At 37.6% G+C, this 26,124-nt stretch overlaps 2 protein-coding genes across 2 annotated transcripts in view; both read right to left on the reverse strand.

The window, feature by feature from the left end:
* Nucleotides 1–1,131: 1,131 nt before the first annotated feature.
* rab11fip1a (RAB11 family interacting protein 1 (class I) a) lies at nt 1,132–20,437 on the reverse strand. The gene is made up of 6 exons (XM_043246761.1): nt 19,730–20,437; nt 11,467–11,885; nt 9,760–10,627; nt 5,163–6,842; nt 3,802–3,910; nt 1,132–2,896 (listed from the first exon to the last, which is right to left on the reverse strand). Exons 1-6 carry the CDS (start codon nt 20,071–20,073, stop codon nt 2,708–2,710), a joined length of 3,609 nt encoding a protein of 1,202 aa, XP_043102696.1. The 5' UTR covers nt 20,074–20,437; the 3' UTR covers nt 1,132–2,707.
* Nucleotides 20,438–21,071: 634 nt separating this feature from the next.
* The window catches only part of adgra2 (adhesion G protein-coupled receptor A2), a 58,249-nt gene continuing 53,196 nt past the window's right edge, over nt 21,072–26,124 (reverse strand). The window contains exon 19 of the mRNA XM_043247923.1: nt 21,072–25,539. Coding sequence (XP_043103858.1) covers nt 24,099–25,539 — 1,441 coding nt within the window. The 3' untranslated portion in view covers nt 21,072–24,098. The remainder of the gene's footprint in view (nt 25,540–26,124) is intronic.

The following is a 26,124-nucleotide window of genomic DNA, read 5'->3' on the forward strand; positions in this document are numbered from 1 at the left end:
AGTGTGTTCTGAGTTTTCTTTAAACCTTTCCATATTTCCTTCGGAAGCAACAGAAGATACCTGCATGTTCCCAGAAGACAAATTACGTACAATATACCTTGATCTTCAAAAGTTTTCACCCCCCTGGTACTACATTCACACATAATGTCATAAGCATGGACGTAGATCATTAAATCTATATTCTCTGCTCACTGAGTCAATGTGTACGCACGCAATGAACTTCACTTTGGATTTACTGACGGTACGAATCAGCATCATCATCATTATCTCTTGTTTCAAGCTACTAATTATCCAACTGTAGATGCTGTCGACCAACTCCATAACCTTTAAACATTGAGTAAAGCAATATAATTAGCTAAAGATATTTTGATTGTTGTATTGTGAGCAATATTTTTTGCATGTAAGTCAATTAAATTAGCAGGCAAGTATCATTTCAGTGCGGTGCCTGTATAAATGAAGGACATGACATCCTCTTGAGCTTACAGACTAGTGATAGAGAACATCCTACTGCCATCTACTGGACAAAACTCTACTCCACAGTCAAACTATTACCATACTGTATTCTGTCATTTATGAGAATCCATTCTTATATCTATTAACCCTATAAAGCCTACTGTATTTGCTGCATATTTATAAGGCCTTTAACAGACGTGATCAAAATGTTGATCTTCTGTCGTCTGGCTGGCTTTTAGTAAGTCAAAGTCTTTTTAGTTTAATTTATAAACAACCACCTGCAGGCCGTTAAAGCTTTACTGGTTTTTACATCAACAAAGGTAAGAATAACGTTTTTTTCACTAACTGGACCAAAGCGAAGATCACTTAATCATCCTTAATCATCCAAAACGTGTTAGCTTTTGAGGAACATTAATTGTTGCGGTACATGCATTGCATTATATGTTTGTCCTCAGCAATAAGTTGTACCGAGCTCTGATGACAGAACAAGAAATTAATTATCTTTCTTTTCCCCCACAAAAGAATTTCAATAAAATGGTTTTATTTAAAAAATATATTATTTCAGGCTTTATAGGGTAAAAACTAGCTGGCTGTTCATCATCAGTAATAATACAAATAACAAACGTAATCATTATAGTTTGCCTTACAGGGATCAATACTATAAAAGACTACATGCTGTATGGTTTCAACTAAGTTTATTCAACAAACTGAGGCATAATTAAAATTACAGGTGTTGAAGTAAAGGAACAAACCGATATATTCATTTAATGTCTTAATGACGAGGAGGCTTGATTAAAAAGACAAGGCACAGGTCAAGAAAATATATCTTCTGCATATATGCATAGCATCAGCGATAATTAAGGCTTCTCATTCACATTCAGACATAAGGAGTGTTTGGAGTCTGCAGAACTTGATAACAGTGAAAATGATGAGCGAAGTCACTCAAACTGATTGACCACACTTGACTGAACACAGAAGAAGCTCTTGAAGGTTCACAAACTAAATATATCACAGAATCAACTTTTAGATTAATGACAGGCAAATATATACAAGACAAAAGTTAATTCATCCATCCTTGTCAGAGGGTCCATTCTCTTCCCACAGGCATTTAAGTGGTTAAACAAAAATGGGATTATAAAACACAAGAAGGAAATGGAAGGAGTTGGAAGACAGTAAAGTAAGACAGATCTTTGGTTTCACAACACAACACGGCAGACAGTGACGTCAGGAGACTACATGATACGTCTCAAAAGCCCCCGGTTTGATGAAAGTACCGCATTACCTGACATCAAGTAAACTAAATCCTGCAGACAGTTATTGCTTGCTCGCTACAGAAGAGCAGAAAGTCACAGTATCTACACCGTGCTCAAAAAAAAAAAAAAAATCCCTGGTCAAAATCGCTACGGTATAAAACAAACATGCAGTCTGACATGTAGCAAAAATGATTTCTGCTGATTCAACAGCTGAGTGCCAGTTCAGCTGAGAAAAGCATTCAAATATGGAGTTAATATTGACCAGGGAAACGAATTAGTGTTGAAACGGCAGCAGAGACTTACTCATACTCGTGTGTGCGTAACTGGCAAGAAACATTATTCTTCATTAGAGGTAATTCTACAGGGTATTTTAGATAATTACCTAACATAAAAACACTATCCTTCATAGATTAAACGCCCCTTCAAGAAAAAAAGTGCTTATTGTCTGCATTTCTAAACAGTAAGAGGATTTTTTTAACCTCGATTTGAGCCCCAACAGGCATAAGGCCGCGTTAACACTAATGAAGCGTTCTGATCCAGACTCAAGGCAGCGGTCGGGATCTGAACACAAATCACTTCAGGAAGAAGGAAAATCTTCAAATACAAGCTTAAGACAGCAATAAATAATGCATTAAGAAGCCCTATCTTAAATGGGAAGATGGACAGAAATCGGAGATATGATCAATAAATACGATGTGTTTGTTGATGGGAAGCTTCTCAGGAGGAGACTGTACCATGATCCAACGAAACTAAAATACAGTTTATTAAAGCGTGATCTTGTCGGCTTTGATTTACATAACCACGCTGTAAAAATCATTTATTTGTGTGATATTGGTGGTGAAATCAGAATGAATCACAACTCCGCAAGCGTTAAATACTCGAGCAAACCAACTGATTACGAGACGTGATATTGCTTTTAGAATCCTTCTGGCTGTATCGGTCGAATCCCACAGTACCGAAGCGTATCTGGGCACGGTTAAATCAGACGTCAGGATCAAACCCTAACATTTGGATTGAAGCGAAAGCAGGATGGCTGGTTTCTCCTCCATGACCCGAACGAGCAGGTTATCGATGTAGTCCTCTAACTCCAGGATCCTGGCATCTTTCTTGGAGAGCTCGGTCTGCTGCTTTACCACCAGCGTGATCAGTTCCTCCTGCGTGAGCTGAGTGTACGGGCCGCTATCTACATACTGGATAACATGCGGTGAAATGAAGAAAGAGAAAATTAAATGGTCAACTCATATACAGCACTAATGAAAAGCCTGGGAACACCTGACTGATGTCTTTCATGATATTAAAGAAATGGGCTTTCATGCAGTGTAACACAGCTCAAAGTAAATGAAAATTTTTTTAAATGTATTGTTTCTCAAAAGAGTCCGAGAGACTTTCAGTCACTGAAACGAGTTGTTTTTGAGTCCCAAGCCTTCAAGAAATATTGCCATATTGAAGACCTAGGAAAACTATTTTTGTGTTGGTTTGAATGAAAATGCAAAATAATTTTTTGCCACTTGGTGCCGCTTTTGGAGCGTTAAAATCTCACAAACACTGCTTTAAATTAAACTGACCAATCACTGGAAGGGTTTGGGAAAAAAAAAAAAAAAAAAAAAAAAGAATCGCTGAACTAATTGTTTGGGAGTCCTTGCATATAAAATAAATTTTACTTTGCATGCATGTCAACCTACTCTTGTATAAAAATATAAACCTTACATAACCCATAATAGGCACACTTTAAAAACGATGGATGAACCAATAATAAAATTCTGCACCATTTTGTCTATATGAGGGGAATATGGCATTATAGATAACAACATTATAGTGTACAGTATGTTGATTGTTAGATGAATATCTCTTTTTCAGCATTAATGTATTATTACCATATTTATTTATATATAACTCTAATCTAAATTTTAAAATAGGAGGAAATAAGCATGCAAATATCGATAAAAAGTCGATACTGAGTAGAAAATCTGAGTAGATTGTGCCTACATATGATTTTCTTTACAAAAAAATGTATTTCTCATTTTCATTTGTGTTACTTTTAACAGTTTGTAATGATTCTTCAATGTACAGGAAATAAGCAAGAAAATGACTGTACCTTTGACTTCTCAGCCATTTCCTTGATGGTGATAGTCTTTGGGTCTTTCCCCACAGTGATAACGCTGGAAGACTGGCTCTCGGTGCTCATGGGTTTCACCGGGTGAGGCCTGAGTGAAAGAAACACACATATTACTGCAATGAACATGAAAGATTGAGTGCTGGAAACAGCAGGTTTCTTAATCTAAAAGGAGAATGCAAACTTTTTACAATAAAACAAACCATTAAAATGCTCAAAAGAAGTGAACAAGGGCCCATAAAGATAGCATTCAATTAAGGAAACATGGGTATGTTTGGAAAGGCATACTATGTTTTTATTCACTTTTTTTTTTTTAACAAGAAATTCAGTAGCAGGTATGTGCATTTTCTGTATGGATATACATTTATGAAACTGTGCAGTATACAACCAGAGCACACTGCATGAAATACTGCATTCCCCAATACAATGTGTTTGACCAGGAGAGATTCCTAAAACGTCAAGACATTTTAAAAAGTCTAAATTTTCATTCAACTGTAGTATTTTTCCGCAATGATGACTAGACACTGCTGATATAAATAAAATGTACAAACGTGTGGGACAAACGTAGCATATGACACAGTTTCTTAAATGTTTGTAGCATATTATATTACTTTTAACTAAAAAAAAATTACAATTATCCAGTACAATAAATACAAAAATATATAATATAATATAATATGCCCGTTCTTGGCATGTGTTAGTAAACCATTCCAAACTCACCCAATGTTTAATTCCCAACAAAACCAAAGGATCAATTTAGTACAGCAGAGAACAACATGTAAAACCCAAATATAAGCACCTTTGTGGCAAAGCAATCAAGAATTATGCACAAATCCCACAAAACAACATGACCTCCCAAAACAAACTCAAACTCACGCCCACCACTCTTGTATTCATGTCAGTATATGAACATTGCATAATTTCGATGTATACAAGTTCAAATTTTAATGTGTGCATCATTCAATTTCTCATCTACAGCCTCTCACATGGCCTACAATAACAAAACACAAACCCTTGTATTATTTGACATGCTGCCCATTCGTTTCATTAAAGACTATGACATTTTGAACAAACAAAACCAGCAATCGGTAGCAAAATCCCAAGCCCACAATCCCAACCCTCATGATCCCATAAAGGAGTAACCAACCATTAAGCAACCAAATCGAACAAACGCTGAAGAAAACATAACCTTTAATCTAGCAAGACCAAGAGATTTATTCAAGTAGTTTCAGGGTAGATAGCAGATATTGATTTGAAAGCCGATGGGTTTAGCACAACGGGGACAACAGACTGTTAGAGGAGTTCAAGGAGATGTTAGTAGGGGTTGGGAGAACTTTTCTCACCTTCTTGAATTAGAAACCGCACTTCCACTACTACTCTGCAGAGCAACTGGCTGAGCCTCTGATGGCGAGACCCAAGCGCGAAGAGTGGTCTTACCCCCTACAGGGGATTCAGATGGTACCACGGTGGGATCCGTATTGCTTGGAGGAGCAACACTGGTTACAGTCAGCTCAACATCCTCAGCATCTTGTGAAGTCTGAGAAGCTGATCTGGCCAGACTTGTATTCTCTGTAGCAGCTTTTCCAGTAGTGGTGTATTGGCGAGATGAGTTTTTCTTTCTAAGCGAAAAATTTCTTTGAAACGAGGCTCTGGCTTGTTCAGTGAAGCTGGGGGATTGTTTTCCACTCTCCGATTGTGGTGATTTGCTTTTCTCTGGAAGGTTTGTCGATGGATCATTTGTCCCTTTTTTTGAAGACTTATCTTCTTTCTTATCAAAAGTTGATTTCTGATCTTCAAGATTTCCCATTTGCTTTGGGCCTCTAGTAAACAGGACATCTTCATTGGTGGTCTGCTTTGGTAAAGCCTGTGGATCTTCAGATAGTAAGTTGTCACCTGGGAACGGGTAGCCCCCAGGTTTGCTGGAGTGTTCCCCCAAATTTAGTTCTTCTGGACTTTCAGCGCTTTTGAGGAGGTCTATGTCATCAAACCCATCTGTGGAAATGCTTCCCTTCTGGCCCTTGTGTGGTTTCTCGGCTTTGTTGTTTTCTGATGTCACGGGTTGACTGGTTACCTGCTTGTCTGGTTGAACTAGTCTGACTGGGTCCTTGACTAATGACTGTTGTCTGGGTTTGACTGAAGGCATCTCTTTAGCCACGTCATCAGTCTTTGAATTGATATTTTGCATGGATCTGGCAGCTGGTGTAGGCTTCTCTTTTGACTGGGAGAGTTGATGGGTAATGGCATCAGGAGTCGGAGACCTCCTTTCCGTCTCCTGAGGTACATATCTACTATGGACAGCAGGAGGTGGATTGTTTTCCACGTTCTTGGAAGCAGAGTTTCTAGGCTTATTGACGGTGGCATATTGACCATGTTGGACGTTAGTCTCCACTGATCGTTCTGGTGTCACAGGAGTTTTGGGTGGAAGTAATGCCTCTTTGTGCCTTGTGGGAACAGGGGGAGGTGCCTCATGATTTTTTTGGTGCTGGTTAAGGTTCACAGAGGTTCTGTCCTTTAAGATCGCAGATTTATTTGGCATTAGCCTCTCAGGTCCATCTACATTCATTTCTTCCGAGAAATCCCAGTTTCTTTGGTTAACCTCTGCAACAAGATGGTCCCAATGCGTTTGACCCATCACCCCATGCCTCTTCTTAGGAAAGAGCGTTTCATAGTCTGGGAGAGGAAGGACAGGCCTATCTTTGGAGTTATGGGCTTGTCCCCCATTATCAGGATGGCTTTCAGCCTTAGATGAGCCCCCGAGATGACCAGGGGGTAGAGGAGCCTTTCGCTTCTTGTCAGATTGAAGAGCGGAGAGGTTTTCCATGCTGGAGTCACCTAACTCACTGAAAGCTCTCGGAGGTTTAGCAGGTGCCAGAGAGGAATGAAGATCAGAAAACATACCAAAAGACTCAAATGAATCAGTAGAGAGGGATGGGGAAAGGTGAGAAGTGGTCTGGGTATCTACAGAGTCTGAGGGGGATTGGTAATGGCTATTATCTGTTTCAGGCAGTACACTCAGAGCCAATCTGCCAAAGAGCAAAAAAAATTAATTGGTCATCTTACGGCTAAAACAGATCTTACAATGTATTGTTTTCCGATACGTTTCTGCTGGACATTGCATACCACAAAAATCCATTTAATACAAAGAACACATGACTTCCCTGTCTATATTACGTAATGCCTGACATTCACACTTTATATGTACAACTGAACATTCATCGCATAACAGAAGCATCTTAGAAATGTCTTTCTTACTATTAAATTACACCAAAATAGGTTTGTTATTTTAAAAGGTATATATATATATACAATTTTTAAAAGTAGTATATAGGTTGATATAAATTGCTTCTATTGCCTACCTCATTTGTACGTCGCTTTGGATAAAAGCGTCTGCTAAATGACTAAACGTAAATGTAACAAACTTTTACAAAAAAAGTCTTCTATTGTTGTTATAAGTAACTATTAAGCTTTCTTTCATCAAAATATTTAAACAAAGTTCGAAAGAAGAAAAATGCACCCTGCACTTCCGAAAAAGTTCTACACAAACAAACAAGCAAGCAAACACAACTAAACCCTATTCCTGTCTTTTTTTATTCTAAGCTTTTGGAAAATATGTTACTCACCATATCAATATAAGTCAGAAGTTCCTAAAATCCTTAAAGCTCCCAGTAAAAAAAAAAAAAAAAAAAATCCTAGACTTTTTTTTCCTATGACTATGTGGCTTAGTCACTGTCTGGAAGACTACAAGCTCATCATCTTTTACAACTTGTTTCACTCCAAACCAGAAGATCAGCACTTGACAATCCAGTCCACATTCCTTCCTCCATTAACCAATCACATGCCTTCGGCCAAACAGGATAAGTAAGTTGCTTGAGGTCAAAATGCAAATCATTCAATACAATAAAACCTACGTTGAGTAGACTTTATGAACATCTAAATTATGCCATAATTATACCATAGGCTATATTTAGTAAGTGAAGGTGGATCATGGGAAATTCTGCAAGTCTGTCTATAATACCTATTTTCGGTCACCTTATAAACGCATAACAATAAAGACTGAAAGAACAGCAGTTCATTTGTAAGTTAATTTACGAATCACAGAGGTACTAACTGCTGTTGAAAAATTCAATAAATGATAGCCAGACCAATTTGACATTAAAGACAGACTAAAATCTCCATGATTCAACGTGTTCCACTTTCACCCAAGGGTATGAAACTCAGCGATACCTGAACCCCCACGTCTAGTAGAAAAACAATGATCTCATCCCATCCTGACAGACATCCCCCACACTTTTACAACAGATACAGTCGTGCTGAGAGGCTAGAATGAAAATACTAAAAGCTAATGGAGGTTTGAATGTGCCGTGCAACACTTTCAGTAATTTTCAGACCTTGCGTTAAAAAAACGTAGACATTTTTGTGCACTTACTAAAATCTTGAAATGTAAGTGAGCGCAATTTAAGATCTTCTGTTATTAACAATCTGCTGAAATGTTTTTCACAAGGGGGCTTTGTCTAAGTAACGGAGTTCCCCTTTAAGAGCAGTGGAGCAGACAGAGGTGAGAGGAGTCGAGTTACAGCCTGGGTTTTCCTCAGCTCTCAGGTGGCAAGATGATAACTGCATTACAGAGCAGCCTGACTTATCATTTAGTATGCACCCTCAGCATGACTTAGGCTGAATATAATACAGCTTACAAACCTCACTATTTAAAAAAAAAAAAAAAAAAAAAAAAAAAAAAAAAAAAAGTAAAATAAGACAATTTTCAAGTGAAAGTAGACAATTTAAGTTTCAAGTAAAAAAAGATTCCTTAAAAAAAAAAATATATATATATATATATATATATATATATATATATATATATATATATATATCACATGTACAGTATACATAGAAATATGTATAACTGAAAAGTTTGTCATTAGTAATATTTATTTTTTTAAATATCTCTTTTGCTTGAGACTGCATTAGTTTTTTTAATACAGTGAAAATAATATTTTGAAGGATTATTGTGATTTAAAATAACTATATTCTATTAAAATATAATTTAAAAATGTAATTTTCATCACGACTCCAGTCTTCAGTGTCACATGATCCTACAGAAATCAGTCTCATATGCTGATTTGCTGCTCAGAAAACATTTCTTACTGAAAACAGTTCCTTGCATTTCTTTCCATCAAGGATTCTTTGATGAACAGAAAGTTGAAGAGAATCATACTGATTTGAAATATAACTTTTTGTAACATTATACACGTCTTTACCGGCAATTTTAAAGAATTTAATGTTTCCTAGCTGAATAAAAGTATTCATTTATTTAAATAAAAATAAATTACCCCAATCTTTTGAACTATAGTGATGCAAAATTATAACAATCAAGGTGTTTTTTCCATTTCCTTGAATACAAGATAACATATAAATCTTTTTATTTTATTTGTAGGCACCAATTTAGCGCACAGTGACAAACAGAAATATTTACCTACTTTAAAAAAAAAATAAAAAAGATCTTTGAAATCTAATTTACAAGCTCTAGTGCCCTCTTTTGCTTTGAACTTGCTATTACAAAAAAAATGCAACAAAAGGCACAGTTGTACTGTTGGTTAAATTCCCAAAGCCATTTTTAAAATGTCAAAGAATGTTCATTTTTCTTTTTTTCCCCTGGTGCAGATTTATAAGTAATAATGTTGTATATAAGGTTACGTTTCTTGCACACATCAATCCTTTCTCTTCATAAGACCTCAAAATATTGTCAAGAGCAACAGGTTGTCATGATTACCAAATAAACCCATGCAGGACCGATTGAAGTAGTTTACCAAGCTCTACAGAAACTGATTGGATTACAATCATCACAACATTGCATATAATATACTGAAGACGCAATAAATCCTCTAGCCCTAAATACCACACACTCTTGGATGGAGGAAGTTAATGAAGCACATGAGCACTCACCTAGGCTTGACGGCGGACACTTTGGCCGTGCGGCTGGGGAAGGCATTAGCGGGTGGAGTCGGGGTGAGGGTGGTCCTGACGCCCCTCCGTGGGTCCGTGGACCTCTCATCTGGGACAGAGGATGGAGTATCCGGGGTGAGAGGAATGTCTTCGAATGGGTTCGCAGAGGACGGCACATCCAGATGTTTGGGCTCATTCATTGCTTCCTCTCTCTTCTCTTCCTTCTTCTTCCCAATGCCGAAGAGAGAAGAGAGCCGCTCGGTCACTCTGCTCTCCTCCTGGTGCCTCTGATCCTCGGCTCGCTGCGTCTCTTCCTCGCGCCGCTTCTTCTGCAGCTCTTCCTCTTCCTTGCGTTTTCTCTCCTGCTCTTCAAGCCTGCTTTTTCTTTCTTCCTCTTGTTTTCTTTCTCGTTCTTGCTGCCTCCGTTGCTCTTGCTCTTCCTGTCGGTCCAGCATCTCTTGCAGGCTTCTTCCATCGGGCTTCTTTCCCCTCTCCTCCACCTCTACATGACTCCTGTCCTCTAGGGGGCGCTGTGGGACCAGAGAAGCTTTGTCTGGCACTTCAGTTTTGTACGAGGGGATACTCAGACCTTTAAGCGAGTCGATGGAGATGTCGGACGTATTTCGTTGGTGGTATTTACGAACATCCTCGACTGAACCCTTTCCGGAGCTGTTCAGACTGAGTGTGGAGCCAAAATTAGCTTTAGGTTCTTGATCCTCTGCATAAACGTGGCTGCCGTTGATACAGAGGTTATTCTGCTCCTGGATGTTTTGTTTTGAGCGGCTCAGAAGAGAAAAAGGGCCAAGAGACACTTTGCTGTCTGAGCTCTCGGTGCGCTTGTGTCCCAGAATCTTAAACTTCTTTTTCACTGCAAGAGAAGAGGACAATATATATATTAAAACTGCAATATAGTTAAGGTCCAAAATTGATTTGAACACTGTCAGAAACATAAGCCACATTTATAACGTTTAACTATATTAAAGAACTATAAAAATTATTTTCAGTGACTTCCTGTTTGTTGACTTTTTGATTTGCCAAAGTGAATATTAAATTACTACTTATTACTATTAATATTGCGTTACATTACTATTAAATTACTTCTAATACTTTTTATACTTATACTTTTTATGATAATCAAAAATGTTATTCACACTTGTAAAAACAGACCTTTTAGAGCTTAATCCATTAAATAGCATTACTTAAATTTATATATTTTTAATATTATATTACTTTTTATATCATATATTAGTTTTTCTTTATTTATTCATTCATTTCTTGGTCTCTTTCTTTCTTGTATTAAGCAGCCATTCAGCATATTATAATAATTTCTGAAGGATCACGTGACACTGAAGTGAAAATTCAGCTTTGCGTCAAATGAATGATAGTAAGTATAATAAACTAGAAAACATTAGTTTTAAATTGTAATACTATTTTACTATGTTTTATTGTAATGTTTATAAAACAAATGTAGCCTTGGCTCTTTCAAAATTATTTTTAAAATCATAATTATTCAAAGTGCTGTAGTGTACAGGCCTATTTGTACTACAACAAATTATTTTAAATCAATTAAAAATTATTTGAAATTATTGGTTTGCACTGATTAAAGTACATATATGTGGCTTAAACATCTGGCTACTTTTTTTACTACATAAAATTATATATTATTATTATTATTTTTTTTTTTTTTTTTTCTAAGATGAACCTCACCGTCAGGAGAGTCCACATTAAGGCCGGACGATCTACTGCTGCTGAGTGAACTGTTCTTCTCAGGCAGGGTGCCCAGGGTTGACATGGACTGGGACACATTCCTCTGGAGGTTTGTCTTTGGTCCAAACAAAGATTTGAGTTTTGATTTCTTCTTAGGATTGTCTAAACCGCCCTCTCCTTCCCCTTCACTGTCTGTTCCCACTGAAGACGGCACGATCGCAGACGCTGAATCCGACAGGCCGTCCTTCTTCTTCCCACGGATCTTGTCCTTGAGTTTGCCAAAGCCAGAGCGAGGTTTGTCTGCCATGGACAGGTCAAACATGCTGGCTGTCAGGTTGTTCCGCATGAACTGAATGTCCAGAAGAACTTCCCCTCGGTCCTTCTCCTGTTTTCCATGCTTATCCACCAGCTTGTACCAGCTACAAAGATCAAACAAGATCTTTATTAGACAACAGCTTATTAATTGATTTTTTTTTTAAATTAATTTTAGCTTAATAAAAGCCTTACTTTTAACACAAATTAAAATCATTTTAACAAATTCATAGTTAATTTTTTTTTTTTTTTAAATGAAGCAAATTTTTAATATAAATATTAGATTTTAAACTTTAAAAACTATCTTTAAAAAAAAACTTAAAATGTTGCTCTGACAACCAACTCAAATAAAGTTGCAAAGAAATATATATATATATATATATATATATATATATATATATATATAAATAAAACTACTAAAACATACATTAAAATGGAAATAAATATAGAAAATATAGAAACATCCAAATCAAAATATGAATAAATACAAAATATTATTAATTACAAAAATAATAAAACTGCTTTAAGGTCACAAAAGCAATTTGTGATTTAAGTGTCTTTTTGGAAACATTTCATATATACCTTGTCGAAAACGTTTTTTTAATTTATATTTTCCTTATTTGTTAAAGACAAAAAATATTGTGTGTAGAATAAAATAAAATGATAATAGAATGACCCTGTAACCATTAGCTGGTTGTAGATAATTTCACAGCTACTTACCAAGTAAATACACGTGAAATAGTTGCATTTTATTTTAAATTATTTTATTATGTGATAACATAAAAACAATGCTTCAACTGACCACTTAATGGTCTAAATATTAGAGTCATCTAATACATAAATCTAACATTTTTTTCAAATGCGCACATCTCCGATTAAAGGGCTAGGATACCTTTTGTAGTTACATTAAAAAACAGTTTCATTTAATGTTGCAAATAGTAGCAGGTTCAAAACTAAATTGAGAATAAGGAGGCTGTGATTTAACGTGGACACTGAACCCTGTACCAGTAAATGATACAAAACACAGAAGCCTGTCTAGAAAGAAACCTTCTTTGTTGAGCGGCAGGTGGGAGAGTTCTGGAGTTCAGTGTGTAATCATCAACATGCCATTATCCACCCACACTGTTGTCATAATAGACTCCTGAACGCAGGGATCATGGGAAGTCTAGAGTCACAGCGACACCAAACAGACCAATCTGATTAAACGTGGCATGTGATCAGAGGAAGCAGCTGCAGCAGAATTCCAAGCATTTCTGTTCGGACCCCCACAGGACGAAACCTCTGGACAAACCACTACTAATGAAAAACTTGTGCAAGTATCCTTCTGCTTCGGCTGTGCATCGCATGCAGGCGTTTTCCAGCTAAAGTGCGTCGACAAATTTGTGTTGCATTACAGCCATATCATTTCCAGGCTGTTGCCTTTATATCTTTCTGTAAAGAATTTATTTTATTTAGTCAAAATGTGTAAAAAAATGCAAAAGATGTAAATTAAATGATAATTTTTGTCTCTGTACTTCAAAATATTACATTTAATTCAACGCGCTACTTGCCAATTGGTTGTAATTATGTAAAATGACAATTTTTGAGTAAAAAAATTAGTTTTCTTCATTATTTTTTTTTTTTGTCCATTGGTGCACCAGCTTAATATTGTCCATTGAAATTGCAAAATAAATCAATACAATCACAGCTTTGATATAATTTTATTTATAGATATGACAGATCTTTGAAAATAAATTCAGTTTGACTTCTTTATTTTGTCATTTTCCTAATGTAGTTTACTCAAAAATGAATGTTTAAAGGTAAATACATAAATGAAGGGATATATTGTCGGTTCGTAAAGTGATCTGCTGTTCCCTCATAAACATAAATACCATCATTTCTCTCTCTCTTCCTATAAACATGTATACATATCTTAAAGTGCAGAAACACTTCATGGTTACAGCTTATGGTTTTCTTGAAGTATAGCCCTGGCTGTAGTTCAGCTGTCATTAGGATGCTTGGAATCGCACTGGAATAGGAAAGTCTACAGAAGCCCAAGGCCAGGAAACACAGACTATCGGTCCGTTAGTGGACCTTACACTCAAACCACAGCAGGAAGCTCAAATCTGTAGTTTCAGGGTGGAGAAAGACTAACGGGAAATCATGCCTATCAGCAATCGAAGCTCGAGGGAACAGATAAAGAAAGTTCTTTCAAGATAACTCTGGCCTCTTTACATTATCCACTGCTCTGAAGTTTGTTTGGTCCTAAGGGAAATGTGAAGCCAGTAGAGAACATCTCATCTAAAAGGGATATCTACGGTTTGACCTATATCTTTTAATAGGTCACCTTGAAGAAAAGGCCATAGTCACGTTCACATGCTTTAATACTTCATTCTCTCACAGCTCCCAGGAATCGATCAGGCCTGAAAGTTCTCAGTTATCAAAGACGACATTTAAAAAAATGGGATTCATCCTTCGCATTCCTCTGAGCTACGCTAACAACCACCCGACCCCACACACACACACACACACACACACACACACACACACACAAAAACAAACGCTTGAGGCTTTATCTCTTCACACTGAGAAAAACAAACTTAAACAAACAAGTGCTGCCCCTAATCCAACTTCAGCTGCAATCATTAACCATCAGGAACAGCCTGCTATCACGCTCGTCACATTTACACAGAAATCCAGGAAACAGCTATAACAAATCATTTCTTCTAGGTTCACATTATGAAGATGAAAGATGTTCGACTTAACGGATCATTTCATCCACATACAGGATGAGCAATCATCTACTTTTATATAAAGCTTTCAAGACTATCAGCATGGTTACTAAGGGTCAGAATTCAGTCCTGTCTTTTGGGTTTCAATACCAAAGTCTACATTTGCTGAAGTATTGACAGATTTTACCATTCAATCTGACACATTCATAAGCTTGATCCAATTCAACTGCAACATTGATTCAATATTGATTCATTTAAATGAAACCGAAAATGTCATTTTTTTTAATATTTAATGAGCATGGCAATTATGTTTGTACTCCACTTAAAATATAAGAGATTTTAGTTAAAATAACATTACAATAACATAAAATAATAGAATTTATACACACACATATACATGTATACATATACATATATATTATTAAATTCAATTAATTTTTGCCTTGGAAGAAAAAGTAGAAATTAGAGTAAACTAAAAAGAAATTATACCGAGTATTTAATCTCCACTGAAAACAAAATACATAAAAATTATATGAAGAAATAATGAAATGCTTAATAAAATTAATAAACATTTAATCAGTTTAGACTTAATGCTGGTTAATTAATTTAAAGTTGAATTAAACTTGGCTAACCTCAAACACATAGGGGTTAACAGGAACCGTATTCCTCGCTGATTTCCTTTTATTTGTGTCAGGTACACAAAATCATGTTTACAGAGAAACACTAAACCACGCACCCGGCCACTGTGAGACTGTACAACAAACTGGTGAAGCAAGTTTCATCTGCTCTTTTATTTATGGGATAACAAACGACTTTATAAAAGGGGTTTAGAGGTCATATGACATGGGAAAAGACGGCCTAGATAAAGGCACAGCTAAATAATTAGAAAACCGATCCACAGAGGTAAAAAAAAAATTAACCACACCTTAGTCCACATGGACCTGGACTAACACAAAAAATATGGCTTCAGTATCTGATATCTGAGAGAGGTGCAAAAACGTGACAGTCTTAAAAGTCTTTAAAAATGCCATATTCATCTCAGATCAGAACTGCTTCAGAACGAGCAGTATTTCTATTAATAGCACAATTAATAAGACTTTTTGTCCTCTATTAAACTTTTACTAGAGGCAGCGATCAGCTCAGTGTCAAAGCTGCCATATCAACATTACCCTGAAGTAGGACAGTAACACGACACCAGCGTGCTCGAAGAAAAAGAGGAGGCAAAATTCAATCCCTCGCGTCGACGTATATGAGAGGGAGGAAGAACGACAGAGACGGGGAGATGCCTTCGGTTTTATGTGCACAACACTACAAAGTGCTTGCAGTGCACAATATTATGACGAAGCCAGTGCCAACATCTCAGACTGTCAATACTTTCTCACACTACAGCAGTTTATTAAAGGAACGGTTCACCCATAAATGCAAGTTTGCTTAAAATGTACTCTCAAGAATGCAGTCCAACATGAAGATAAGTTTGGTTCTTCATAAAGAAAGAGATTTGGAGAAATGTAGCATTCCATCACTTGCTCACCAAAGCTGGTATAAAACATCCACACAAGGATTTTTACTGTAATTTGATTTTAACTTCAAAACATTGCATCCAGCTAAAATAAGTCTTTTCTCCGGTGAAAAAGTCTTCTTGCCTGAATCAGAGCAGATCAAGCACCCGAAACACTTCTAAACGAATATGTGGCTGATTATGATGATGGGGAACATCAGGGGATGGCCTTTTTTACTTTTAGTGGGTTATTTTGTCTTTCACTTATCAGAAGTGACAGTTTAAAGTGAAACAAGACATTAAATGATTATCGTGTCGTTTCATCGGCTGTTTGGATTCTGACGGCACCCATTCACTGCAGAGGATCTGCAAGCAACCTAATGCTAAATCTCTCCAAATCTGGAGATCTCATCTACATCTGGGATGGCCTAAGGGTGAGCACATTTTCATTTCTGGCAGAACTTTCTGAGCCTCTCCTGGAAAACAAAAATGCACATACTGACATGGATCTTGATTAAAATAAATCAGCAAACATACGTTGCGTTTAATTCTTTGTTCATTTAGCTTGGAAAACTAAAACGGCCTGAACAGATCTGTGAGGGACACAATAAATGAAGTCAATCCGATATACTTCAGTTAAGAGCTCCATCAAAACACACCTGCTTGAAATAATGACGTTAAGCGTTAACATCAGCATCCCACACGTCATAAGAAGCTCTGCATACCACTTTTACTTTCTCTGAATGCATCCACGCAGTTTTAAAGTCACGTCATAACCATTAACATATTTCACAATTACGTGAGTCTCGGGTCCAGTGCACACCTGCTTTAAATGACGACCATGTGAACTGGGGCAAACCCAAGGCAAACAGACAGCTCTCGCTCCCTTTCTGTTCTAAACCATAATAGGAAGTCAAACTAAAAGGCAAATAACAGGCTTTGCATTTGAATAAAGAGCAGCCCTCGTTTCCACCGACGAACAAACACTGAAACATTTTGTTTCCTAGAAAAAGGTCAAACTTAAATATAGATAGATAGATAGATAGATAGATAGATAGATAGATAGATAGATAGATAGATAGATAGATAGATAGATAGATAGATAGATAGATGATATTATTTTTTATCACAATTTCTATTTTTTTATCAATTTATCTATCTTAATATCATCTCACAACTCTATTTTTTTCTCGAATTCCTGTTTTAGGAGTGCAAGATATTAAAAAAGTCATAAAAAGTCTCAATTACTGTTTGGATCAAGCTTCCACATGAAGCCATTCAAAACTCTCAAGAGCTTTTCTTTGCAGGAGGCCACAAAATATTTAGGATTTGATTAACTTTGTGTATCTCCAGTGTTTATAGCCATTCCAACTACTAAACTGCATAAACCAGATTTACTACAGGAAAAGAACATTGCGTTCTCCGTCTCTTTCCCACACACGTTATTCTTATATGGAAAGTAAATACTAACGTACATAGTTACACACCATCAGCCAAACCTTGGGTGTCACTTATTGACTAGTAAAGTTTTGTTACACTGAGCAGGGATGGGTGGAGAGGAATGCAAAAACGTCATTATTTGTAATACAGTTAGACTGGTTGTGTGAGATCGTGCCGAACCGTTTTACTCTATTAGTTACATATGATGAACTATGATTTGTCAAAAAAACATCTGAAAAAAACAACACGAACTGAGCCAAGAAAAATGAAAGGATCAGCTAATAAAGTCATAACCAGTCGCTCCTGATTTTAATAATTGTTATGCAGCTGTTACAAAGACAGACTATAATGACTTAAAAGGGCTCATGGGAGACACGTTTTTATCTCAGCCTAATTATGATCGTATGAATCATCCCAGCAGAAGGAGGAGAAAAAACAAGAGTAATTCTACATGAAGTGAAACTCACTGCCATCAACGCTGGCATTTTAAAATCACACGACTTTGGTGGGCCGTGCAATTCAAGTTAGGATAAGAAAAACCGAATGAAAAAATGTTATTTTATACTGAACTTTTTTGCTCTTCAGCGGCTTTTCAAAGCATTCAGATGCAAAACAAGCAAACCAAACACGGTCACGGTCAAGTCATGTGTGTGATCCACTAGTCCAAACAGAATGAGTACGAGTGGAAATAAAAAGCCCAAAGAAGCAGAGCCTGATGGAGCGATGAATCAAACGGGCCTGACGATCCATGGCTGACAAACCACAAAACACCAGACCTAAAGCAAAAACACAGCTCCTAAACTTCCCTATCGGTCTCTCAAAGGCCAGAACAGGAAGTCTGCTGGACAAATCAGCGAGCTGGGCTTATAAGCAAATCAAGTGAAACTCACACACCTTCTGGTTTTGAATATGAGCAGCAGCCCTCAGAGCTAAAGAATAAATAAAGCTCAAGCAACTCCTAAATTGGAAAAAAAAAAAAAAAAAATATATATATATATATATATATATATATATATATATATATATATATATATATATATATATATATATATATATATATATATATATATATATATGTTGTTTTTCTACCAAGATATGCCTATATTTATACATTTTCCATTAACATACTTCTTGTTATTTAAGGTCCAGACCTAACATTCGGAGACAACATGATTACTCAGGTTTAGTGACAATATTATTCAAATAAATAAATAAATAAATAAACTTAACTTTTATACAATGGTAAATAAATAAATTGACTTTTTTTGTGTCCATATATATATATAAATAATCAATATTTGCAATGCTCTAGCAACTAAACAGCACCAATCTGAACACCTGAGCAACCTTAGACCACTCGGTAGGTTTGACTACACTACAGTAACGCATTAAAGTCTTCACGACCGGGACAGATGCCTCCAAAGAGGTCCAGCAGACCTGTGTAGTTTGTTCTTGGAAGGGGATCAAAAAACACAATATAAATATGAAAGGGGAGCACTGGGAATGATGCAGCTGCATTACAGAAACAAAGTATACATTTATCCGCTGTAGCTGTATTGAAGGGTGATGGAGTCAATCATGTTCAGACAAATTCATAATACATTTCTGACTGTTTTTTTAATATAACTAGTTCATAAAATATATATAAAATCAATATATGTATGTATGTATATATATATATATATATATATATATATATATATATATATATATATATAATAAAATAGTTGTGATTAAGTAAATGATGTAATATGATTTATATATATATATATATATATATATATATATATATATATATATATATATATATATATATATACTTAATCACAACTATGTCAGCGATATTTTTAATAAGGTCCAGAAAAGCAATTATATTAGTATTTGCTCATTCATTTTTTTTTAACTGAAACCATCTTCTTGTGTTCATTCCTCCATTAAAACTATACTGAGTGGGATTTTTTTTTTTTTTTTTAACCCCAAACAAACAAGAAAGAAGGAGACTGCACTTTGAACTTTGAACTCACGGAACACTTGAACAACTTTGAACTCACGGAACAGCTGAATTAAATTTAACTCCTTTATACTCCCCCCTCAGTTTTTACTTTAAGTGATCGCTCGTTTTAAAAAGTAAATAATTATTACATAATATTCGTAGGAACACTCAGCGGGCTTGCCTAACATTGTTTTACAAGGGCGGAGTACTGAAACCAGACCACGCAAAAGAGACCAAAACAAACTATGATCAACTGTTCGGGAGCTTACATCAGTTTAGAGTCGTAGTGGAATATTTTATGACACTCACTCGGTCTTTTTGCGGGATCTGTTGGCGTGGAGGTCCACCAGGTTGATCACAGCCTGTCCCAAAAACTTGTCCAGCCCCACCAGGGCTCTGTGCATGGCGATGATGTAGAGCGTGCATCGCTCCGCGTCGCCCTGATAGTTGGGCGGCAGATCGAAGGTCGCCTCCTCCTTCCACTCCGGAGAGACGCATTTCTCCGCTACCGAGGTGGAGAACTTGTCCTTGCCCACCTGCATGATGGCGTACGCGTCGTTCGTGCCATTTTTGCCCTTGATTCGCAGGTTACGCGCTTTGAGCACCGTTACCTGAACGCTAGTGGGATACCACTGCTGGTCACCCAAAGACATTCTCAGCTGCAGCAACCGGGACAGAAAGTTCGCTCGTCGACTCGCTCCCGCCCGCTTGACGTCTGGCGCGCGCCGCTCCGGCTCCCGAGTGTAACTGTTTGGGAGATATCACAAGCCCCGCCCCTTACGCGTGACGTACGCGGTGTACCCAGGTGATGCAGGTATCACTTCATTCTTGCGTTAAATTATTTAAAGAACGGCTTTCGATGCTACCTACTACTGTTATAACCCTTTGGCAACGTCTTTTTAAATCCCACCAATATGTTCCCGCCGCTTTTAACCACTGGTCACGACTCAACCCCGAATTAAGACGCTAAAGGTGTACACGGGAATGACGCGGTTGCGGCGAGCTGTTTAGCAACAGACAACCAATCAGAAACGGGCTCAGCGATTACCTTATTAAATATTCACGCGTTTGTAGCCACGGAAACCTTCACGTCTGAGCTCGGTTTACCTCGGTGGAGATATTAGAAACTACACTCAGAATATCTTTGTTGAAGAATTTCCTCATTAGCGTTTCCTCAATTTACTTCCTCAGACTTTATTAAGGTCAAATGAATCACTGTAGATCTCAGATAAAGGCAGCACCACAACAGAAAACGACAGCACAAGGAACGTTAGTTGTTTTAAAGCCGATTAGTTATCTTTTAGATTGCTATCTATAATTTACTGTATTCGTTAATTTGCTTATAAACAGCCTCCTCTTCGCTACAGAGGCCAGTGTTATCAGTAGCTTACTAGCGTGATGTTCATTCCTTTGTTTTCAGTGAGCGTTTCTGTTTTTTTGTCCCGCCCAATCTCTAGAGTACCGCTCTCTGATAGGATAAAGCGTGTGTCAATAATCCAAAGCTCACTTTTGATTGGTTGTGTTTCTTGTGGAAGATGTCTATTTACATATTACATAGGAACTGAAGTTACGTAATTGCCTAATACAAAACGTGGGCCGGGTTTTTTTTCTCATTAAATCACTTCTACGAAACATAAAAATACGAGTGAAGTAATTTTGATTTTATGGCATTTTTCCAAACCTTTATTTTGCATCAGGTCATTGATAAGGCACAATCTTAATATCTATAGGAAATATATTACTGAAATCGATACAAAAATGTTGCTATCATTTTCATATTGAAGTGAGTGACAAAAAAATATAAATACTCATGTTACTATTGAAATCTCCCTTTTAAACTTCGAGATGACAATCAAAACATCATTATTTAGGATAACACTGAATTTATACTGACCCTCAGAAGCTCTAGGCCTACCCAGAGGCAAAGAAAATTGTTCATGCAAATATCACAATGTCACATGAAACCATTACAAACACAAACAAGCCATTTCAAAATTCTTTTTTAAATGAAAAAAAAAAAAAGTATTACATACACATGGCAAACTTTGAGCAGGCCATAGATTCCATGAATTTGTGAACTACATTCTTCGTTGTTGTAGTTTCAATTGACAACTACTGAAATCGTATACAACCAAAATCATATAGAAAATGCAATCTGTATTGACACGATGGTGATTATAAGCCTTCATAACCAATAGCTTAACTTACATTAATCACAAAATTATCACACAGGTCATCATGACATTAAATGCTTTTTGATTTGGGAAAAGGAAGAACTGGTCCTTTAGCAACATGTGGTCTTTAAATGTTTAACAACTTTAAGGGAGATTTCTGGCTTGAAGGGGTAAAAGACAAACGGGGCGCTACACAATATCAGATAACTTCTTTGGCATACAAATATCCCTGAACAGACTTTAAAGTAATTATATTTTAATCAAAGTGTTGCTAAAGCTAAAGACGGGCAACACTTGTGACTCGGTCATGATGTGATCTAAAAATAATGGCTCTACAGTCAGTATCTGATAGCTCGTGGGCCTTGGGGGGGAAAAAAAGCAGTCAGTGCAAAGATCTGAATTCCCCTTTTGTTTTTGGTTGGGATTGTCCATTCTTTGCTTTGTGAGAAAAATACATTTTGACATTCTTAAAAAACAAAATGCCTTTTGAAAATATTTTTTTGTCACAAATTCTTTGCATAATCTTAAGAAGGAGTACTGACCATTTCAGGCTGATTAGCAGGCCTTGCTAACCATTCGTGGGATGAACAGTGTTTCGTAATAAACAAAACCTGCTCCACGTATGGTAATAATCTGAAGGAAAATAGTGGGAGATCTAGCTTTGATCGCTAGTGTGCTTTTAGACTAAAACAGAGTTCATAAAACTGATTAGGTCGATACTCTGTAAAATACTGATATCGTAAAATTGCATAATGGCAATTACATCACTATTAATACTGATATGTATGATATAAATATGTTATTATTATTTATAAGAACATGCCAAATGCTCTCTTAATAACCTGAACCAAGTGCTAAAAAAGCCCATGTTACACATGGTGCTACAACAGAACATGTACGGACAAACACTTGCCCTTCATTATCAAATTCCTTAGTAAATATGGAGTGACATCCGGAGCAGCTGTCACTTTGTTGATATCATTTGTCCATCAACAGCATTCATTATCAGTGCATTTGATCAATGGCAGGAATGGCCCGATAGAGGGCAGTGTTAAGCAACATTTTCCAAAAGGGTTTCTATTCATAAAAAATTGCATGCAATAGTTCACTTTCTGCTGAAAGACATCAGAAGAATAGGAACGACATTCCCAGGACCAGTTAAAATTGGATGGAAATGTTGGGGATGGATGGATCAATGGCAAGTCTTTGTTTTCTATATTTGTATGGGACCGATGTCAAAAGCTGCTTATTAGTGCCAGAGAGTTGAATTAACACTGTAATGGTCAAACAATACATACATAACACAATGTACATTCTTACAGACATGTAAATGAAATAGCGTAAATAAAAACATATGGACACACAAAAGACAAAGACACAAAGGGACTGCACAAAAAAGCTTAGGTAACAAGCAGAAGGCCCTCCATCCTGATCGATATGCATAGTCAGAAACAAAGATCAACACAGCTAAATGGCTGAACTTTAGGTTCAGTTCCCTTGGCGTATTCGATATTAAAATATTCAGTATGTTTAAACAGTTCGTTAGGTCCGAAGCCCTGCACATGACATGCAGGAAAAAATAAACATAAATAGCTCACACGATTACTATTTAATTTTCTCGATTTGCTAAACCGTGCACATTTTTACTAATTTGTTCCCTTAATTTATAAACTGAGTGCACAATTTATAAATCTAGGGAATTAAATAGTATATTGTGCGCAAAATTTAGCCTACTAGCCTATTTTTTTTCCTGCATGTCATGTGCAGGGCTCCGTAGTTAGGTTAAGTGGTATTACAGGATAACAAAAGCACTCAAAATGATTTTGCATATTTTGGCAAACCAAGTCCTCCACCACTGTCTTTATAAGGGAGTCAGGTTTTGCATACACACCCCTTATTTTTTTCAAATAAAACAGCCTCACACAATTTCTCCTTGTTAGCATGCTTAGCATTAGCTCTTAGCATGTTGGAGGGTTCAAACCCCTTCGAAAGTTTGGGTGGTTCATCATAAAGGAAGCCATATGTTTCTCTTTCCTGCTAAAAAAAAACCCTGATTGAACCAGCCTAAGCTTCAGTGTTGTAATACTTAAAACTGGCCGAAATAGGACTCTGAAATCTGTCTAGTGTCACGACAGAGATTTGAAGAGGGTCTTGAATGAAGCAAGGTTTCTCAAGTGTCACCTGCTTCAGTACGCAGAGCAGATATGCGCAAGCATGTACAGACTACTCATGTAGTACTTGAGACCGAAATCCAAAGAAAGACCATAAAAAATTGCATTCGTCTAGTCTTAAGTTCTACAACACTATTAGACTTGGTTCATGGTCTTAGCCGGTCTCCAAGCCAAGCTGATGTTTATTGGCTGAAAAATGTCCAACACCAGCCAGACAGACCAACTAAGCCCCCAAACCATCTTAGACTGGTTTTCAGTGGGGTTGTGGAGAAAGAAATCCATGCATTGGCTCCTAGCATACAGTTCACTCCTTCAAGAAACCTTTAAAGTCTATTATACGGTCGTCTCACTCTTCCATACCCTGCTCTTCATACCAACCGAACCCTGTGATTGGTCAGTTCCACTAGTGTCTAGTTCCACTACGGATCCCTTTAGTGTTCCATTTGGCGCTGAAACTGTCGTCAACGAGGCCGTCGCAGTGACATTTGATGCCACGTTTAGAGGGAACGAACTCCGCTTGGACTCTCTCTCAGCCGCGGCGGCCAGTTTAAGATTGTCTTTGCTAGCGCTGCGCCGTTGAGCGTTCTGCTGCGTGCCCGACCTGCTCGCCGCTGAAGGCAACAGGGGAAACGGCTTTCTACTTCCGCTGCTACCTCCATCGCTGCCTTCCGAAGGGCTCGTCGCTAGTCCCTCCCCTCTGTGTCGCCCATTGGTCAAAAGTCCGTTCTGACCCTCAGAATGGCTATTCCGTAGACTTCCGTTCTCGCTGGAAGCGTGTTTGTGTAGATGGTGGATGTTTGATTGCTCTGTCCCAGAAGGTCCCAAAGCACCCATGCTACCTCCTCCACCCGCTCTGAGAGCTTTGAGGCGGTAGTGCCCTCTCCCGTCCCCTCGGTGATGGTATTGGGTATTGCCACCCCTTGTTCTACTACAAGCCTTCCTTCTTTGAGGCTGCTGGATGGGCAGTAGACTGGGCAGGAGATTGTTGGCAGGCTTGTTGTTCTCGGTGCTCGTGCTTGTGTTGGTATTAGTTCCCGTTGGCGCTCGGGTGGTGTTATTCGTGTTGTCCTGTGTCACTTGAAGGAGGTTGGTGAGTTTGCAAGGCCCGGCGGTGATGCTCGTCATTCCACTTTGAGTAGAAGACGACCTGGCAGAAGAAGAGTAATTGTTGGTGTCCGTCGGTGGGTGGCATCCTACAAAAAGTTGTGAGCCCCTTTCCGAGGCACTCTGGACGCCTACAGTGGCAGTGCAAGGGTGGGAATAAGCCGGCATGGGTTGTGAGCGACGGTACCCGGGGCAACAACTTAGCCATGCTGCCTGGACATCCAAACGCTTGAAACAGTGATGGAGCACCAAGAAGATACCTAATCCAGTAGCTGTTCCTCCATAAAGGCAGCTGAAGAGTTTCCGCTCTCTATCCACGTACCAAACGGCCATTGCACCGCAGCACCACAGCCCCAAAAACACAAACTGCGTTGCAACCAGAGCCAAACATTGGACCTTCAATGAGTACTGGTCTTCCACTGCCGTCCCAGCATGCACTGGGCTCACCACAGAGTCTGTCGAGAGCAGGCTGGTGCTGCCGCTGACTGCCGGTTGGCTCTCAGGCAAGGTTGAGGGGTCGGATGCGGAACAAGGGGGATCTTTGGACTCCTGGAAGTTTCGGCGCCTCAGGCAGAAAGCAGTGCACAGGAAGTAGATCCAGGTCACAAGAATGATCAATCCTGCTGGAATGTAGAAGGCTCCGAAACTGGGTTGCCATACCAACCAGCAGCTGCCGAAAGGTCAAGAGCAATGAAAAAGGTCAGAGAGGGCAAAGGCGGTAATTAGTCAAACAACAGAAACACAAAGCAAGCTCTGTACAAAATGAACACTTTTTAAAGTGCCTGTAAGGGAGCGGCTCAGCATGTGTAATAAATCTGCAAAAAGTATAAGGCAGCGAAAGAACAGAAGCTAATAAAAAACTCAAAGTATGAGCTCAGACAATTTTATTTTATATTAAGTGTCGCCAATCTGTAAGACTGTAATGTGACAAAAACACCATAAAATTTCTAACAACAATATCATTGTGAAAGGCCTAATTACTGTGTGATTTGCAGTATTGTCTCATAAATGACAAACACTGAAATTAAATTTGGGTTAATCTTTTCAACATGTTTCACATGAAATGCAAGTTTTGCTTATCACTCATTATGTTTCAACAAGTCAGAAAGCATGTCAGTAGTTCTTATGCTCATCAAGATTGTATTTATTTGATCAAAAATGTAGAGAGAAAATATTTTGTGAAATGTTATTGCAATGTAAAATTAAAATTTTAATATACTTCAAAATATAATTTATTCCTGTGAAGCAAAGCTGA

This window comes from Puntigrus tetrazona, chromosome 8 (genome assembly GCF_018831695.1).
Source record: "Puntigrus tetrazona isolate hp1 chromosome 8, ASM1883169v1, whole genome shotgun sequence".
Classification (NCBI taxonomy): Eukaryota; Metazoa; Chordata; class Actinopteri; order Cypriniformes; family Cyprinidae; genus Puntigrus; species Puntigrus tetrazona.

Excerpts from the sequence above, each read along its gene's own strand:
- rab11fip1a (XM_043246761.1), bottom strand. The coding sequence starts at position 20,073 with ATGTCTTTGGGTGACCAGCAGTGGTATCCCACTAGCGTTCAGGTAACG. Across the intron at positions 10,628-11,466 it reads TAATGTGGACTCTCCTGACG|TGAAAAAGAAGTTTAAGATT; the intron begins GTGAGGTTCATC and ends CTTCTCTTGCAG. Across the intron at positions 6,843-9,759 it reads GTGTCCGCCGTCAAGCCTAG|ATTGGCTCTGAGTGTACTGC; the intron begins GTGAGTGCTCAT and ends GCTCTTTGGCAG.